The following is a 17,989-nucleotide window of genomic DNA, read 5'->3' on the forward strand; positions in this document are numbered from 1 at the left end:
CTGACACTACTGTGTTACTGCCGATTTAATCAATTGAGCTATTTCTGTAATATTGTGAAACGTGTGTGTAGCAGCTTCCAGTAGTACGAGCTTACACAGAATCTCGTTGTGGATTTGAATCGAAAATTCCCCGTAAATATCAACCAATGGAGTGTACTTACGACGCTTAAAAGACTTCTGGTATGCGAAAAAAGTAATACAATCACATTGGTCGATATGTGGAAAAGCTATAAGTTGTAAAGTTGTAAGGGGAAAGGGTTTGAAAGTCTTGAGTTGCTAGAGCTTCAACACATTGTGTTAGTCCATCAATAGAAATCCATCCTATATTTGCGAAGATTTATTTATTTATTCCACTTTTTACAGCTTTAGCATTGGTCCAGCCTAAACAATCTGATTTCCATAAAAATGCAATAAAATGTAAATGTAATAATAAGGTAGTAAAACTCATTATCCGAAGCTTAATTATTATATCGTTTTTTTTCACATACACACTATTCATATAATATTTTTCTTATTTATACTATTCATGCATACTTTGGAATTTAATACAATATTTATGTAACAATTTTAATTCCATTCAATACAACGGACGTCATTAACGTCACACTCTCACACACTCACTAGCCAGATAAAATAGTCGGCAAGGATGAACATCCAGAATCAAAACCGGTTAAAAATAAAAAACTATTTCGCAGGGAAATTCGAATATCGTTACATTCAAGATGCAAAATCGGCCAAAACTACTTTGTTAGATCTGTCTATATTTGTACCCTGTTTTAAAACTGAAGGTATTTTAAACCGATTGTTACATCGGAGAACTTCGACTTGATTTTCCATTCTTAACATTATAAGTATCAATAGCTCGGTTGTGTTTACACAACTCAATCTCATCTGTTTTCTGTGATAAAAATTTATAAAATCCTTCACGCTTACGACAGTTAGCTTTAATGGGTTACGCCACCATAGACCACGAAAATATAGGCATTTTTCGATAATTTTTCTTGGCTCAACCAAGAAATGGATCGAGTTCCTTCGAAATGAAATTTAAAATACTTCTTGTGACGCATGAAATGTAACGTTTTCAAGTAATTTAATTACAAAATGGCCGTTGGGCAACATTTTCCTGCCGGTGGTTTTTATTAAAAGGATCTATCTCCCGAAATTTTTACCTAGAGCCAAAAACCAAAGTTTTTTCGATTCCGTAGAATTTTTTCGATATTTGGACACTTTTCAATAGAAAAACATAGAAAATGTGTCAAAAATGGACACAAAATTGCATGTTAAAAATTACGCAATGGAAAGTTAAAATCCTACGTACTTCGCTGGAGAAAGTAATTTGAATGCACTGTGAAAATTTCAGAACGATCAAAAATAATTTGTTGGAGATACGATTCCGACCAGCTCAAAAAAGTGGTTTCGGAAACGCAGTTAAAATTTTCAGTATGCTCAGATTGGGTATACTAACATAAGAAGCGTTTTGGAAGAATTGATAATTTGAGCATTTTTATATTATCGTCGCATTCTACATTTTGACAAATCATTTTCAAGACACCAAAGCATATTTTAGGGAGAATGAAAAAATCGGTTTTCTGCTGTGGTCCAACCCCTTAATAATAACAAATACTTTTACAGCGATAACCTAAATATTCCTTGTTGTATCTAGAGAAAAACACAAGAAATAAAACCATGGACGCAAAATAAATACAGCTTTGACGTCATTTCGTGTTATCTTCGCTATATCATGTGTGTGCAGTCATGTTAAGAATAGCACTATTCGAAAACTAACTCAGATGACTCATCAACATTGGTCTGTCTTTCTCCTTATCAGGCTTAAGCCTCATTATTTACAATTTAAAGTCCAATATGTACATCATACACATGTATCACTTCATGATCGCACCCAGCCGCTATAGTCATCTATTTTAAGTTTCAGGGGCGCGTCCTCGTAGCTAATTGTGTCAAAATGTGTAGACGCATCTTCCGCCTGTTCCTTAGCAGCCTCATTCTCTATCTCCAGATGAGTATTGTACCGACGCAGCTCCGATTTTATCAAAGAAATTATGTTAGCGTCGATCACTAGCAATGCTGCGAAAACCTACGAAGAAATCAAATTAGTTACTATCCTTGACTGCAAAATACTCGAATCCGCACCAAATTACCCACGAAGTCTCCCAGAATCTGCTGCAATCCTGAGATCAGCAGCGTTATGACGATCCCAAAAATCTGGGTCGAAATGTTCAAGATTCCCGAAACAGGACCATCTGGCTCGGGAAAAGTTAGTTCCGCGGCAAACTCATAGCCGATTGGTTGAAATCCTGTCATGAAGAAACTTCGAAAACAGTTCTTCACAATCGTCGTCTCTGAACGTACTAATTCTGAGCAGCTTACCCAAGAAAGATTGAGGCTACCGAAACCAGTTTCTTCGAGCGAGTCTCGAGAGCTAATGCGAATATGACCATAGTAATCGCTGATAGCCGACAAGCCCAGACAGCAGTGGCCTTATACTTATGCATCGTATCCAAAAGGAACCCGAAAACCATAGATCCCAGAAGACCCAGAGTGATCAGCGCTAGCCCAATTCGACCAGCATCAGCTTCACCAGTAGGAAAGTAGTTCACTACAATCTGATTCAGAAGCGTCGAAAATGCGTTGAAAATTCCAACATTGATTCCGTAGGCAATCACAAGTATCAAGTAGTTATTATCTTGCAGGAGTCTTCCAACTGCTGGCCAGTAGTCTTTCCTTTTGGGTTTGATCGTTCTCTGAAGTGCTTGCACGTGACTAGGCGCAAATTGTGGAGCGGATTTGAACACAGCGATTACCATACACGCAATCACTGTGGAAATTCCGGCAATCGACATCTGGAAAATTTTCATTTCCACACCTATGCGAGCTATGTCCTCGTGGTTCTTGATCAGGATAGGTGTGAAAAAGAATCCTGAAGCAGTTCCAAGCTGAGCAGCAAATACACCGAAAGCACACACTGATGATGCTTCCTCGGGTGAGAACCAGGTAGAAGCCAACCTTGACGGAATGCTGAGCAAAAACACTTGCGAGAAAGCGGATACGATTTGGCCTAGTAAAACCATTTGGAACTGAGATGGGTGCACGGAGAATACTTTAATCCATGCTCCGATAGCCGTCCCAACGGCACCGATCACTGCCGTTTGACGCATATTTCGTATATCCATAATGTAGGATATCGGAAAAACACACACAACGTAAACCACCATGAAGATCATCGAAGTCCAGTCGACCCATACTGAGCTTATGTCATAATATCTTGATATAATATTCGCTACAATACTGTACTGTATCCATTGTACATAGGAAATCGCTATGCTCAGCATACCAAGCACTAACATCACCCATCTACGCCTGTAGACTTGCACGTGCACCGAAGTAAAGCTGTAGTTCTCCGGTATAGTCAACGTAGACTGAGAGATACTCCGTGTGATCGATTGATACGACTTCTCCACCGCAGTATGCACGGTAATCCCCTCGTACTCGTCCTTTTTCCGCGATTCCACCTGTTTAGGTCCATTGTGTAGCAAAGGCACACATAAGTAGTTCTGGTTTTGAGTTGGTATGATCGAGGTCGAAAGTGACTTTTTCCGGTCCAAATTGTTTGCAATCTTCAACGACTGCACGAGAATGCTTTTCTCGTGAAACATCTGTTCGGTTTTCATCGCGATGCTACGTGGAACAGGAATGTTTCCGCAAGCAACAAACGAATCGACCGTGTCAGAGCACGAGAGTTGTAAACGAGCAACTGGTTAACATCCTCATAAAACTGCATCGACGATGCACGGAGTCTGCCAGTGACAAACGGGACAATCCAAAGAAGATGATAGTCTGATAAACCTGTTTTCACTGCTTATCTACCAGTGGCTGCTCTGGCGAGTGGAGGTCTTGCATCGTATTTCTAGCTAAAGTTTGCACAGTGAGATAAGAGAGAAGTTGGATTGTCACGACAGGCGGGAAAGCGACGAAGAGTCTTGTGCTCTTGATGATAGAGCATTACAAGGTACTGTTGATTCAGAGTGTACCCGGAGGGATTAGTTCGATTGTTTTCCTGTGAGGTAGCCGTGGAGAGCTAAGAAATGTGTTCTGGCGAAAATTGCAGATAATCTTGCTAATCGTCAAATATCGGTGCAATCATCATTTGTCAACAATTAGTTTCCCTTATAATTTATAAGTCAGTTGTAGGATCAGATTACCTTGAAAGGTTTAATAAATTCCTACAGTAAAATTCACTCAACTGCAAAGACTATTTAAGGCTAGATCATTTGGTCATATTAAATGAGTTTTACGAAAAAACTTTCTATAAAACGAAAAATTTTCTAAGGATGAAACAATAGTAATAACATTTTATTCCAAGAAAATGAATAAAACAAATTATTCGTTGTTATCTTGAAGAGAATTCTGGCATTTTTCTGCTGACATCAAACAGCGCACATTTCCTTCAGTCACGGTCCTGGCTAGCTGATTCCACCAATTATGTATCCGATCAATGCCGCTGTTGACTGCTTCCTTCACCTTTAGTTGCAGCTTCATTGTTGCCCAATACTTCTTTATCAGTTTACAAAGGGACTTCCTTTCGCATACTTCTAAATTCACAGTCATATTTATAACAAACGGTGATTTTCTTGTCACAGGAACAGGTCCCTTGCCAAATCATAATCATAACTTAAGCGCTAAAACAAACATAAACCGGCCAGAGCCCACTATTTGTTGTTTAAGGCTAGGTTCAGTTCTTTACTTGCTCAGTAACATTTGTAACCATCTCGAAGACGATTTCGCCATAAAATCTTAGTAAGTCTAGCCTGAAAATGGCTGGCATCAAGGTGCACATCACTTGCAATGCATTTTTTAAAATCAAACGAAATTAAACGCATTTCCTCCTAGGGGCAGATCACTCGTGATGCATTTTTAAAAATCAGCGAAACTAAATTCATTTCTTTCCACCAAGTAGAAATATATAATGTATTTTGCGTTGTAAGCAATGTATTTTGCGTTGCGTGTAAGATATCAAAACCCTACAAAAACATTTTTTTTCTAATTTGATGCAAATTGGCTATACATTCCTAGTGATCTGCCCCTAGGGAAAACCTTTATTTAATCATCGATAGCATATTTTTATATTTATCCTTCGTTTCTTCCGCAGTACATAAATAAATTTAAAGTATAAATAATTAAAATAATCAAATAAAAATTTCAGCAGATTAAGGAAGACAAAAATAGAAAATATGCAAACTCTCCATTTTTTTTGTTTTTCAGTATAAACTCTGTTCCTTTGACTTCCCTTTATACTTTTTCTTACAAACATCATGATCTTTTAGCTGTCAAAAAGTTTGATAGTCGATTTGGCAGTACTTTTTGTTACTTCGCTTATTTGTTTGTAAAGAGTCTGTACCCGGATAGAATTTTACAATAGCATTTATCCTACAAACAATCATAAAACAATAAATATTATAGTTATTACTGTTTCAACATTGTTCGATACAAAGTTCTCACAGTAGATTAACAATAAAATTTCACGTAACAATAAATTTCACTGTTCAGCAAAAAACTGATACAGTAAATTCACATTAAATTTTACTGTTTTCGAGAAAAAAATGTATGGAGAAAAATCGATTTTCTAATGTTAAGGTACATAACCACCCCCATTTTTTACTGTAAAAGTCTATTTTACATTAAAATAACCTATAAAAACGTTAAAGTTTATTGTTTTTGTATTGTAGGATAACACTAAAGCTTACTGTAAATTATTGCAAAATTACTGTACTGTCACAGTCAAAAACATTGTTTTATTACTGTACATTTCTATTCGGGCAGGTACTGAACAGAAATATTTTTAAATACTTTGATTAGTAACTTTAATCACATGCAATATATGCAGGTATTTTCAATATGACGCACTGCCGGTGAAATGTAGGTTAGAAGTTGCTTTTTAATGAGTCAATTTCATGAAAAACAAAAAAAATGTCGATTTTCCAACGCGCCATCTGCGGTCCAACACAAGCTTGGATCTTCCAACACCGTCATAATCGACCGTAGTGAAATATTTCAGAACTGATCTCAGTTGGTCATCATCGTCAAATCACTGTTCGAGCAGTTCAGCATGATTGCATATCTGCTCGATTTGCAGCCCTTAAAACATGCGCTGTCAAACCTTTGCACAACTTGTCAGAAAAAAATCTCATTCTCGTTGCAGTTCTACGTTTTGTCTAGCCTGTGCTGTTCCTCGGTGCTACCTTTAAGATTTTCCTAGGAGTTAAAATGCAAGCCGTTCGTCCATTCACCAAGCTTGCTGTACGCAATGGTATGCTATTAAACTATTTGCCCAATTTCATTTTTTTAATTTATCGAATCCAACACGAAAAAACTATTTTTTCGATGTTACATAACCCTTTTCCCTATCCCTTATGATTGATGTTTACCAGCTCATAAAAAACTTCCTTTTCAGCTGCGTTTCTATCTCGTGGATACCACGAAGGCCACCACCATGTGTGCACGATGAACGAAATGCCAGTGCCGGAGGGCGATTTCTTCGAAGAACATAATCGCAGAAACCGCACATATAACACGGTTCTTGCTGCCGGATTGGCCATTTTTGGGGTTACCTTGACGATTGTAAGTTGCTTGGATTGTTTCGGTTGTCAAATTTTGTAATGGTTTTCTCTTTTTTTCTCTCTTAGGCCAAGCAAACCGGGCTGATCTATTTGAACTACAATCCCCCGAACAGTTTTGAATAGATATTACACCTGAATAATTAGATCACACAAATTGTGCTAAATAAATAATCTCAACGACCGATTACCGTGTGTATCAAAACTGTTTGGAAAGATTATTTTTGAATGCTGGCATTCGCTGTGCTATATTCATTTATCGATCACATCGTTTGTACAAAACTCAGCTGAATGAGATTTACCTCTGATAGTCTGCTTTCTAGTTTTTCCTCATTAAAGCTCATTGTACGTTTTGTATCAATGGTTTTCTCCCAATTGATAGTTATGTTTTTGCTCGCTCAGACAATTGCTAGGTATAACGCATCAAACTTGACGAAACTGAGTAAGGATATAACCCCAGCCGCTGTCAGCTTACACATTTTGACAGCGGCTGGGGTTAAAACCTGATTCAATTTCGCTTCAACCAAAAAACATTGGTCATATGTTAATATCGTTAATATGCATATAATCTAATAATATTAGATTGAATTATTCAACTACTTTCCAACTCTATATTTTGAGGAGAAAATGTATTAGGCTCGATTCAGACGATACATCAGCTTTCGTCAACGTCACCGTCCCGTCGGGATAAGTTGAATGCGTTTCTCGTGTGCCCACCGTACGTTCCGTGTCGTTGATGTATGTGAATGCCTCCATTTAACTGTACGTAACTAATCTTGACCAAAGAGAATAGTGAAAGAGACGAAGAGTGAAAATCAGTCACAACGGCAACACTCCCTTTATGATGATTTCAACACTAGAATTTTGGCAACCGCTTCTACAGGCAGCACTTTAAATGACTCCTATTATATTTTGAAAACAAACCGTATGTCGATCGATGGATTTGTTTATCAAACGATGTGCATTTCGAAACAAAGAGATGAAATAATTCTAAAGCTTATTTTTACTCATACATATACTCTAGAATGCACCTTACAATCACGATTGAACTAAATTCTGACGAAAATTGAAATTTCTTTTTTGGTAGAAGTACAATACTTATCGCCTCCAACTCAGGCATGAGTAATGTTTATTTACATTGCACGATTGGTCTGCTCAATAAGGTATTTTTGGCTTCACACTATTCGTCTCTTTCCCTATTCTCTTTGATCTTGACGTTCCGTACCGGTGACGGAAGCCTGATGTATCGTGTGATACGTACTTTAATGAGATTGTGACCGCGATTGCAACTCATCGGGCGATACAAATCAACATGTCACGCAGCATATGTTGAAATATTTCACGCTTCATATTTTCCAACTTATTGAAAAATCCACACAAGTGTCGGCGCACAGGTAGCGCGTTTGTGAGTTATTTTGCATAGGGTGATGTGCCTATTATGGCAGTAGAGCCTATTGTGACCCTATTTCGTACCCCTTGGTTTCGAACCAAGCATATGAGATAATGACAATATCGATTTGGCTAAAACAGGTGTGCAAAAAAGCTCAAGTTATATTCTTTATTTGTTGTGCACATACGTATTCAGAACTATCCACTAAATCCAACTTTTAATTAAAACAAAATCACCTTATTGAAATATCTGCTGATCCGCCTCACTCGCGTAGTGAACCGAAACAGGACGCAACGGCGCTTAGCAAAATAAACACTTTCGAGCCAGCATTTACCGCCTCATATCTCGTTATTCCGGTACAAATATATTAAATATTGCACTGATACATACCTTTATTTTAGCTGGAGAACCTTTTTACGATTATTTCACTTTAAAAGCACTCGTCAAACACTAGAATAGGCCTAGTGTTATAATAGGATAAAACTAAATACGGGGGTTCCTATTATTGGCATGTTTTGCTGATACACTACCACAATCAAAACCAACTTTTTGCATCCATCATACAGAAAAGAATCACCAGTGCGGCCAAACCAAAACATGAACTTGAAAACATAATGTTATGCAATTTCAGGTATAAGTAATCAATTATTTCAAGTTATTCAACAAATTGTTGATCGCAGATATTTTATTTTCATCTGCACATACAATTTGGATCGGGAGGAAGTAATGTGTGATGTGAACTTTATATTCCAGTTGTTAACTTTCGCATGGTTATTTCCTGCATGCGCAGTTCTGGGCGCTCTTCTACTAACAGCTGATGAGTTTCTTTCGTGTGCGTAATGTTTACGTTTGTTTTGATCGGCTGAAAAAAGCAGAATGATTCGTTTTACAAATCACACGTTGGCGTCCTTGATCTGGATACCTAGTTAGAATCGACGCAAATGGAATATGAGGCATTGCGTTTCAACTAGATTGTTTTTCGATGAGGTGGAAATTGGCACACCCATGAGGCGATAATTGGATCGTTGAGGTGGGAATAGATGCACAGAATGGAACATTTATTTTCATTTATGCTGAAAATTGAGGCAATTCTGCCAAATAAGCATTATATAGATGTTTAAGAAACAGTACACTGATACTTTATGCTGAGAAAGGTTATAGATAATATGGCTTCTTTTAAAGTTGTTCAAAAAATAGTGCGACCCTCTCCCTAATGGTGCCAAAATAGGCTCATCACCCTATATCACGCAGATTTGCTTATTTTCGAGGAATTTTTCTTTTGCGTGAAAACGACCCATTCTTGTAAGGAAAATCTTACATTGAGAAGGGGTAGAAAACGCCAAAAATATGTCGTTTTCATATACGAATTACAAAAACTATTCTGAAAAAAATATTGATAAACCTCAACTTTTCCACGTAAAAATAAGCGCCCATATATACAAGCGACAGAAACCTATTTAACCCTTAGGAAGTCGCGCAAATGGTTGGCCGAGCGAGCACCCGCCAGGCTTGTTATTTGCTCACACAATGTGCCACAAAGAGCGAAATAAACCGATAAAAAATAGAGCAGCACAAAATCACTGCGATGTGCAGAACGACCGCACAAAGAGAAACTTGAAAACGAAAAAGAGAAAGATCTGTGCACCAAGAGCTGCACAATTTCATTCAAAGAGTCACCTTGAAGAGCCACTTTTTTGTGCGTCCCCTCACTGGAAGGAGAATCAAACTAGAATTCAGATAAAGTTTGATCGGAAGAACGTTTGTGAAATGTTTTTTGGTTGCCTTCTCTGCTTCTGTGCGCGTGGCACCAAGATTCACACTAAAGAGCTTCTTTATTTCTACTCTTTGAGGTGTGCAGACATCGAATGGAATGCACGTATGGGAGCCACACACATCGGAGTGAAGAGGTTTATTGCGAAAGAGAAGAGCGGCGGTTCGCATTAAAAGGGCAAAGAGCGTTTTTTATTCTTCTCTTTATTTTCTCTGAGGTGCATTACATCCCTGGCACCCGCTGATGCGAAATCGCTAGATTTTCAAAACAGCGTGCACTTAGTGCACTAGCGCGACTGCCAGAAGGTTAATGTTTTATCATCAAATCTATGTTCACATAAAACATGTCTTCGAGTATAAGTTTAATACCACGGTTTCATTATCTGTCAGTAATAATACAGACCTACAAGACATGCCACTCGAGGTTACTAAAGTATTACAAAAATTTAACGGCCTTCTCAATCGTCAACTTATCCTCATTACTTTTCGTGTTCGCTTCAAGTAGCGCGCAACCATATGAGATGATTGACAAGAATGCCCAAACGCATTCTACATGGTCATTCAACAACACTCAAAATTAGTGTTCCGAGTACTCAAATTCCTAAATCAAAACTATCAGTCAAAAAATGAGTTCTGAGGTAAAATTAACTCATCTCTTAAGAATCCGTGAAGTTTTAACGTTTTGAATAAAAAATACTTCGAACAAGAGCATTAAGTCGGACGTCGACCCAACATTTAAAAAAAACACCTTGCTGTGAAATAGGTGACACGCAAACATTCAAGAAAACCAAAGCTAAGTGTCGCCGGTAAACACCAATCTTTCTCCCAAACGTGAAATTTTTTGGTGAAACCTTGGGAAGGTATATAGCATAGGGCTTTCGCATTGGCCTGCTAAGCCAAAACAAGTTTCGGCTTCACACAGATCTTTTAGTCTAACGGAACAGCACGTTTGATTGAAAACTAAATAGTGTTTCCGTTTTGGGATTAATCGTAAAGCCGGCACTAATCTATTCCGACAATAAGTTAGTGCCTTTTTCTGATGAAACGAAGTCCAAACGCACCCATAATTTTAATAAGTTAGGATTTTAGTCCTTCACGTACAAAGAGCGGTTTCACCAAAAATTTTCACCTTTGGGAGAAAGATTGGTGTTTACCCAATTTTTCCTCCTTAGAGAGAAATATAGCATTGATCATTTACATAGAACGTGATGGGACTGATATGCGTAGATTTTTTTTGGTTTTGATCTGATTTCTGTTCCCACTTAACATTTTTCGTAAAAAAAACCACGTTAATTTAATTTTTCTAATGAAAAACTGAACTGCTTGCATTAGGAACGTTAGCTTCGAACGTAAAACCAGACCTAGGGGCAGATCACTTGTGATGCATTTTGAAAAATCAGCGAAATTAAATGCACTTCTTCCCATCAAAATAGAAATTCAAAATGTATTTTGCGTTGCGTGCAATGTATTTTGCGTTGCGTGTAAGACGTCAAAACCCTACACGCTCGTAAAAAGTTACTCAAAAATGAGTTTAATCCCACCCATTTCCAGATAAAGTGGAACAACCCTTAAATTGAGTAATTCCGGAGTTACTCAAATTTGAGTAAGCCAGCCTGAACCAAAAACTGAGTAATTATTACTCGGTTTTTGAGTACAATATTATCTACACTAAACCCAAAAGTGCTTCACTAGTACTCAGATTTTGAGTTCAACATTGCTCAAATTTTGAGTTCAGTACAAATTTAACAAAACCAAAAATTAAGTAATTATTACGCAGACTTTGAGTTGAACATTACTCAAATTTTGGGTTCAGTAGAACTTCAACAAAACCAAAAATTGATCGATTTTTACTCATATTATGAGCAGAAGCTTACCCAATTTTTGAGTAGACAACAAAGCCAGTTGTAATTCCTCAGTTTTTGGGTAGAATATTACCCAATTTATGAGTGCAATATTTCATTAAAACCCAGTAAAGTTCAGCCGGAAATGAGCCGGAATTCCAGCTGTTTCCAGTCAGTATTCCGGCTCCAGTGACACAACCGATTCTAGTTAGAATAGGTTGTGTCACTGGAGCCGGAATACTGACTGGAGCCAGCCGGAATTCCGGCTCATTTCTGACTGACCTTTACTGAGAAACATCCGGATTATGACTTGCAATTCTGAATGGTTTCTGTAAGAAGAAATGCAACAACCGATTCCTATTTAAATTGGTTCATGATCGATTGTTGCATTTGAACTGGAACTAAACCGGTTTACATCCAGTGAAGAAATTGGCCGTCAAAATTTTGTTTTGGATACAACACAATGCAGTCTTTCTTTTCTTATGGAATATTTTTACAATAATAATTAAAGAAACTTCTGTTTATTAAATTTTATGGTTTTTAGTAAGTATTGTATAAAAAAGTTGTCCTTTTATTTGTTGTCAATACGTGCGCGGGAAACTTCAATAAAAGTTTGGACGAGTCTATTCACAGTTGTCCTCTGACTGTGCGGAATTATATTATATATGGCACATGCCAGAAAGTCCCAAAACATTCTAAAATTAGGTGGCACCTCCACTCCGAGAACTGCGTGGCATTTGAATAAAATTTCCACTGCATGAATAGAATTGTTAGTCTCGAATATAACTTTTTTCTCACAAATGACGGCATAATTTCCTCTTTTCATCGGGCTTGCTACGCACACCATGTGTAGTTTGGAATCAGTTGCGGGGGATGCCACGTATGTATCTAAGCACTCCTAATGATGATATAAAATCATTACATCTAACCTTATGTATATTATATTGCATTTACCCCAATCCAACGAATTAAAATTGAAGCCGAATGTTCTTCGCCTACAGTTGGACAGCCTACCAGCGTTCTTTTTTGTCCGCGAATTGGCATATGAGAAATTATTCTCAAGCATCCTCGAATGTGATCTGTGAATAGTTTTACAAATTTAAAATTTTATGACAGACCTTTGGGCTAAATTTAAAAAAATTATATCTCACCATCTTCTACTCTAGAGAATCTGGACGGTGAATAAGATAGACACTGAGAGAAGACATCCTCGATTTTGAGACCTTCTGTTCTGTTAGGGTACAATCTCTCAAACATTTGACGAATCTAGAAAAAGTGATATGATATAAATATTCATATGTTCCGTGAATACCATAAAGTGAAATAGTAAATAATAAAAAATAAACATGTTACCACCAATCCTTCATATGAACACAGGTGTGGAAACATATCCAAGATATCATTAACGGGTTTCTTTTCTTTTAATAACAGTTTGAGGACTGGAAAGCATCGGTCCATTTCATCACAAATATGTTCTGCTACTGATGCCGATGCAAGCATTACTCGGAGCAATTGAGCCCGCTCTACAAGTTCAGTTGAAACGGACTCTTCTACAGGCATAGTTCCTCGATTATATTTATGTTTTTCTGCAGGTAGCTGTTTGATGACATTCCGGATGCGATGAAATATCATGCCAGTATGAGCACCCTTTTCCTTGCCTCCGTTGCGCCAAAAGAAAAATGACTAGCATGAAAATAATTATAATTATATTAGAGAAATTAAATAAGCATAGAATAACAAACCTCATCAGGAGCAGTTGGTGTGACTCGCGTATTACTAAGTTGTGGAAATAATTTTACGATTTGAACAGCTGCCGCATGCTGTTGATCAACAGAAGGATACCTGCGCATTTAGAGATCATTGGTTCGTTACTCCGAAAAAGACCAAAAAGATTCCGTGAAAGATTAAGTTCTAAATTTCTTAAAAAAATCTAAATGGTAAAAGTATGAACGGTATTTGATTCGTAATTCTTTGCATGCTGGGACACATCTATTATTTTCTGAAGAAAATCGGTCAGTTTATTACTGTTTTAAAAGTCTGTAAATGTCTGGACCAGGCAAACGCAGAATTTTTTTTTAATCACCGATATCATACTTTTTGATCTGCCTCTCGTTTCTTCTGCTGCAAATTTTGTGCATTGGACGTATTCGGTCTATCCACTCATTGAATATTTACTAGAAGTATATGCTAGAAAATGCAAGAAAATTCTCGACAAACATATGATTACGGCCTAAAAGACAACTGTCAAAATCCACTTTGAATGGAAATTCCGGACAAACCGTTACACGCCAATCACAGATGTTGGTAGTAAACGAAAGAGAAAAGTTTTCTCTTTCATAAACTGTTGTGAGCTGTGTTCGACTAGTAACGGTTTGTCTGGAATTTCCATTCAAAGTGGATTTTGACGGTTGGCTTTTAGGCCGTAATCATATGTTCGTCGAGAATTACAGCAAAAGAGACGGGAATGAAAGTATGCTAATTCTGCATATTTTTGTTTCTCAGTGCAGCAAATCTGTCCACAGTCTGTAAATCTGGCATCGCTGTTGCTCGATTCAACGACATTGCGGCTTAGTTAGACCCTTTGGTCGATTTACGATTGAACTGTATATGTAAACAAATAAACACGCTCGCTATAAACAGAAATTGTATACCTTTAAATTCTGTTGGTTTAAATGTTTAAGTTATTATAATTCGTCGTCGTCGGTCGTCTTTATAATTTTGTGCCGGAACATGACGAATTACGCTTTCTAAGTACCACCGTCAAAGACGCATGTACGTTCTTATGCCGAAGTTTATAAATCGAACCAGATTGAAGATGTGAAAAGAATGGTCAATATTGAAATCAGGATGCGAAGAACTGATAACTATGTGGTTTCCTCTAGCAGTTTGTACTGTGTTTCATACATTTCTTTACATTTATAATCAGAAGTGAAGTTGTTTGGCCGTGCTTCATTACTATGCATACTTCATAGTTTCATAGGCTCAATGAAGTAATAATGCATGATACTGATTGACTACGATGTTTTTTGAAATAGAAGCTTCACAACGAAAGGCATTGCTTTTCTCTGCTCATAGACAGTGTTAGATCACCTGCATATTTGCTCGAAGGACTACTAAGGGCCGATTTCTTCATTCTCGCTTAACGTCTTAACCAGGTTTAAACGTACTGGTGAACCCGGTTTAAAATTTAAGCGAGGATAAAGAAATTGGCCGTAAGCCCTATAAATATGTATAGGCATTGCGCATTTCGCCGCAAGGTTGCTCTAGCGGAGAGACTCGTGCGGTTCAATGTAAACAATTCATTCTATCACACTTTAAGGAGTGTTTATAGTTTGATGCACTAGTAGAGTAACAAATAAAACTTTCTACTTGCCTTTGACCGTCCATTATTTGAGTCTCCATTTGCTTGCATGCGACTCGTGTAAGATGATTTAAACCGTCCTTATCTGGTACGATCCCTTGATCCAAAATTGGATACAAAATTTTCATTCGGAATTTTGCGTCATCTTCGAATGTCGAACGGTTAATCTGAAAACGTTAAATATGTATAGTACGACAAGCGCTTACAGTAATTATAGTAGAAAGTTTACCAAATTTTGAACATTAGTGGAAGTCTCATCAATTTTATCTTTGGTCGGATTAGCTTCAGAACTATAGTTTTTTATTATGTTAAGAATTGTTAGACGGGATCCTTTTTCGATTATCCCCATTTCAACTAGGTCGGCATCGTTGAGCAGAACTAGGTTCTGATCGTTTATTTTTTGGGCTGAAAAGAGCGAATAAGTATATATAAAGGTTTAAAGTGACATCTCAAGTTGTTTGCACTACCTTCTTGATTGTTGTTTATTTTATTATAAATTTATTTCCAAGTTTATTTCCCTACTAACTATCTACATATTTCAAACTTATATAGTAGTTTTCTTCTGAATCTCCGTATATACTCCATAAGTTGTATGTTTTTTTTCGTTTGCAAGTTCTTGTGTGATATGCGAATAACTTGACTGTCAGTTTTGAGTTTGTAACTGTTGTATTGTAAACAATATTCGCATTCGAGATGCTGTATTAGGCAAACAATTTGATTATCCGATTGCAATATATCTATTATCAAACCATAGGACATTTCGTTGCATACTTGGTATTTCGCTATCAGTCCCGGCCGAAAGCTTGTGTTATTTATTTTCATATGGTTTATATATTTGATTGAATCTGGTAGATCCCGGATCAGGAGTAAATTACTTAGAGATTTTTTGTGTATGTGCTTTGACGAAACGATATCTACCGTACCAATTTCGTATGAATGGTCAAGAATAGTGGTTATCTGTGCTAGATTCAGGCGCTTAGCAAAGCTGTTTGTTAAATTGATGAAATTGTTGCATGTCTTCGCTTGAGATTTCGACTCCTTGAATTTCGCTTCGAAGCGTAAGCAACTATGATTAACAACTGGCCCATCCTGACGAATTATGTAGGGATAATGAGAGATGTGATGGAATTTATTGGTAGGGTTGATGGCAGGGAAGCAGGATTTGAACAACTTGTAAAAACATTCGATTTCGTTTTCCAGATCGTTATTCTGATTCAATGTTAGCTTATTGGAGAAACTATAATAAGTTATTTTCATGAGAGCTCTAAGCAATGATGATAAATTTGAATTAAATCCGAGAATCTGGTTGAACATAAAAGGGAATGCTCGAAGGAGAAGCCAACATTGCGAAGCTGACTGACATGTCCACGTGCTTTTAACTTCTCGCAAGTAAAATTAGCGGTAGGTTTATCAGCCGATTCAGTTATACCGTATTCGTAATGCTGTATAATTTGGTTGACTTGACTAATCGTTATCACTTTATGGATATTTACAGCTTCGTTCAAAACACATTTGATTACGACCATGACGACGCCTTCCAAAAGATCATGCATTGGATCAAACGTGTTATTTTCCGCTATGTTGAAATATTTAACTTCATTCAGTGCTGATTTTCGAATGATTCCGCATTGTGAAGGTGTTTTAGTTCCGCTTTGAAGAGCATTTAAATCACCTTGTATGCTTTCTTCAGTGCGATGAGGGAAGGTATCACCAATGTTTCCACAATGAAGTGCAGTACGCGTCGCATAGCACATTCTACAGAATAGACTTGATTGGGGCCCCATTAACTCGAAAATTTCATGAATTGCCAGCGTGTCCCCCAAAACATGCACTAGAACTGCCCTCATCGTAAACTTTTCACTCCCATATTGTACTACAACACCATCATCTGATTCAAGCTCACGCAAATCTTGAATCAGCGGTTTCATAACGTTATTGTAGCCATATTTTTTTACATCTCTTGAGCGAACGGTAAGCGTTAGATATATCCTGTTGGAGGATGAATTAATTGCGGGGTGGAGATTCTCAATTTTAACACTGAAATTGGTAAGTTTTTTTTTTGATTTGCGTGATCCCAAAGGGTTCAGATATTCGACATCGTCCAGATGAAGCGAGAGTCGTAATGCATCGGGAAACCGTGTCAGGAACGGGTGTGTTTTGAAACGTTGACCATCTTTGAAACCGCACAAGATATCGTCATTCACTGCTTCTTCTGCTATCATCTTGCGAGCTCCGGGATTCTTCATAACCAGTGCTAAAATGCTGGTTAGTGGAATATAGTGAGCAATGTCTTTCACTATTTGTACACTTTTTCTTTTGCCTAGTTTGGTAATCGCAGGGACAGTTTTAGTGATTCTAGTTCTTCCCAAGACTTGTTCCCTAGGGTTTGGCACAGCACAACCCGCAACTCCAGACAAATATGCTAGGTTGTCTTTTGGAGAAGCTACGTCTGCAAAAATTCCATCCAAAGATGCGTCGTTTATAAATTTCAAAGCGTCGGTATCGTTTAATGGGATCGACTTCGATTTCAAAAATTCTCTGAATAGATTCAACATGTAACACTCGTAATCTTCTATAAGATTCGAGGTAACCTGTAAGAACTTTTTGATTTTTGTCTCGGGAAGAGATACATCTTTTCGCAAATCTGTGGCGAATTTACTAATTTTCTTAGTAATTTCATCCAACGACGGCGCCGTTTTAAAGAATATGGTATTCGTTATTCTCAACAGATAATCATCATCTACGAGCATATTTTCCGGATGATTATTTTGAATTTGTTCAACAGCGTCATGGTCGTATGAAATATTTGTAGAATTTTCTGTAATTAGTGGATGAACACTCTCTATGTGCCGTTTCAAGCTCTTAAACCTCTGGTACAGTGAACCACATTCTGAACAAAGGAAAGGTTGAGCGGCTGCTTTGCTGGTGTTCAAATTGTGTACCAACCGGAAGTGTTCCTTCAATTCATCCACGTGTCCAGGAATCATCTTCCCAC

General features: G+C 37.4%; 2 protein-coding genes across 2 annotated transcripts; one reads left to right on the forward strand and one right to left on the reverse strand.

The window, feature by feature from the left end:
* Positions 1-335: 335 nt before the first annotated feature.
* LOC131688983 (heme transporter FLVCR2-like) lies at positions 336-4,136 on the reverse strand. Its single transcript, XM_058973689.1, has 3 exons — positions 2,389-4,136; positions 2,152-2,329; positions 336-2,095 (listed from the first exon to the last, which is right to left on the reverse strand). Exons 1-3 carry the CDS (start codon positions 3,687-3,689, stop codon positions 1,889-1,891), a joined length of 1,686 nt encoding a protein of 561 aa, XP_058829672.1. The 5' UTR covers positions 3,690-4,136; the 3' UTR covers positions 336-1,888.
* A 2,029-nt stretch (positions 4,137-6,165) lies between these two features.
* LOC131688985 (uncharacterized) lies at positions 6,166-6,819 on the forward strand. The gene is made up of 3 exons (XM_058973692.1): positions 6,166-6,325; positions 6,470-6,636; positions 6,702-6,819. Exons 1-3 carry the CDS (start codon positions 6,283-6,285, stop codon positions 6,756-6,758), a joined length of 267 nt encoding a protein of 88 aa, XP_058829675.1. The 5' UTR covers positions 6,166-6,282; the 3' UTR covers positions 6,759-6,819.
* The last annotated feature ends 11,170 nt before the right edge of the window (positions 6,820-17,989 follow it).

This window comes from Topomyia yanbarensis, chromosome 3 (genome assembly GCF_030247195.1).
Source record: "Topomyia yanbarensis strain Yona2022 chromosome 3, ASM3024719v1, whole genome shotgun sequence".
Taxonomy (NCBI): domain Eukaryota; kingdom Metazoa; phylum Arthropoda; class Insecta; order Diptera; family Culicidae; genus Topomyia; species Topomyia yanbarensis.

What these genes read in the sequence shown, in the direction of transcription:
- LOC131688985 (XM_058973692.1), top strand. Translation starts at nt 6,283, where the DNA reads ATGCAAGCCGTTCGTCCATTCACCAAGCTTGCTGTACGCAATG. An exon ending in CAAGCTTGCTGTACGCAATG is followed by an intron (nt 6,326 to 6,469) that starts GTATGCTATTAA and finishes CTTCCTTTTCAG; the next exon opens with CTGCGTTTCTATCTCGTGGA. An exon ending in TTGGGGTTACCTTGACGATT is followed by an intron (nt 6,637 to 6,701) that starts GTAAGTTGCTTG and finishes TTTCTCTCTTAG; the next exon opens with GCCAAGCAAACCGGGCTGAT.
- LOC131688983 (XM_058973689.1), bottom strand. Translation starts at nt 3,689, where the DNA reads ATGAAAACCGAACAGATGTTTCACGAGAAAAGCATTCTCGTGCAGTCG. An exon ending in GTAGCCTCAATCTTTCTTGG is followed by an intron (nt 2,330 to 2,388) that starts GTAAGCTGCTCA and finishes CTGTTTTCGAAG; the next exon opens with TTTCTTCATGACAGGATTTC. An exon ending in GAGACTTCGTGGGTAATTTG is followed by an intron (nt 2,096 to 2,151) that starts GTGCGGATTCGA and finishes ATTTCTTCGTAG; the next exon opens with GTTTTCGCAGCATTGCTAGT.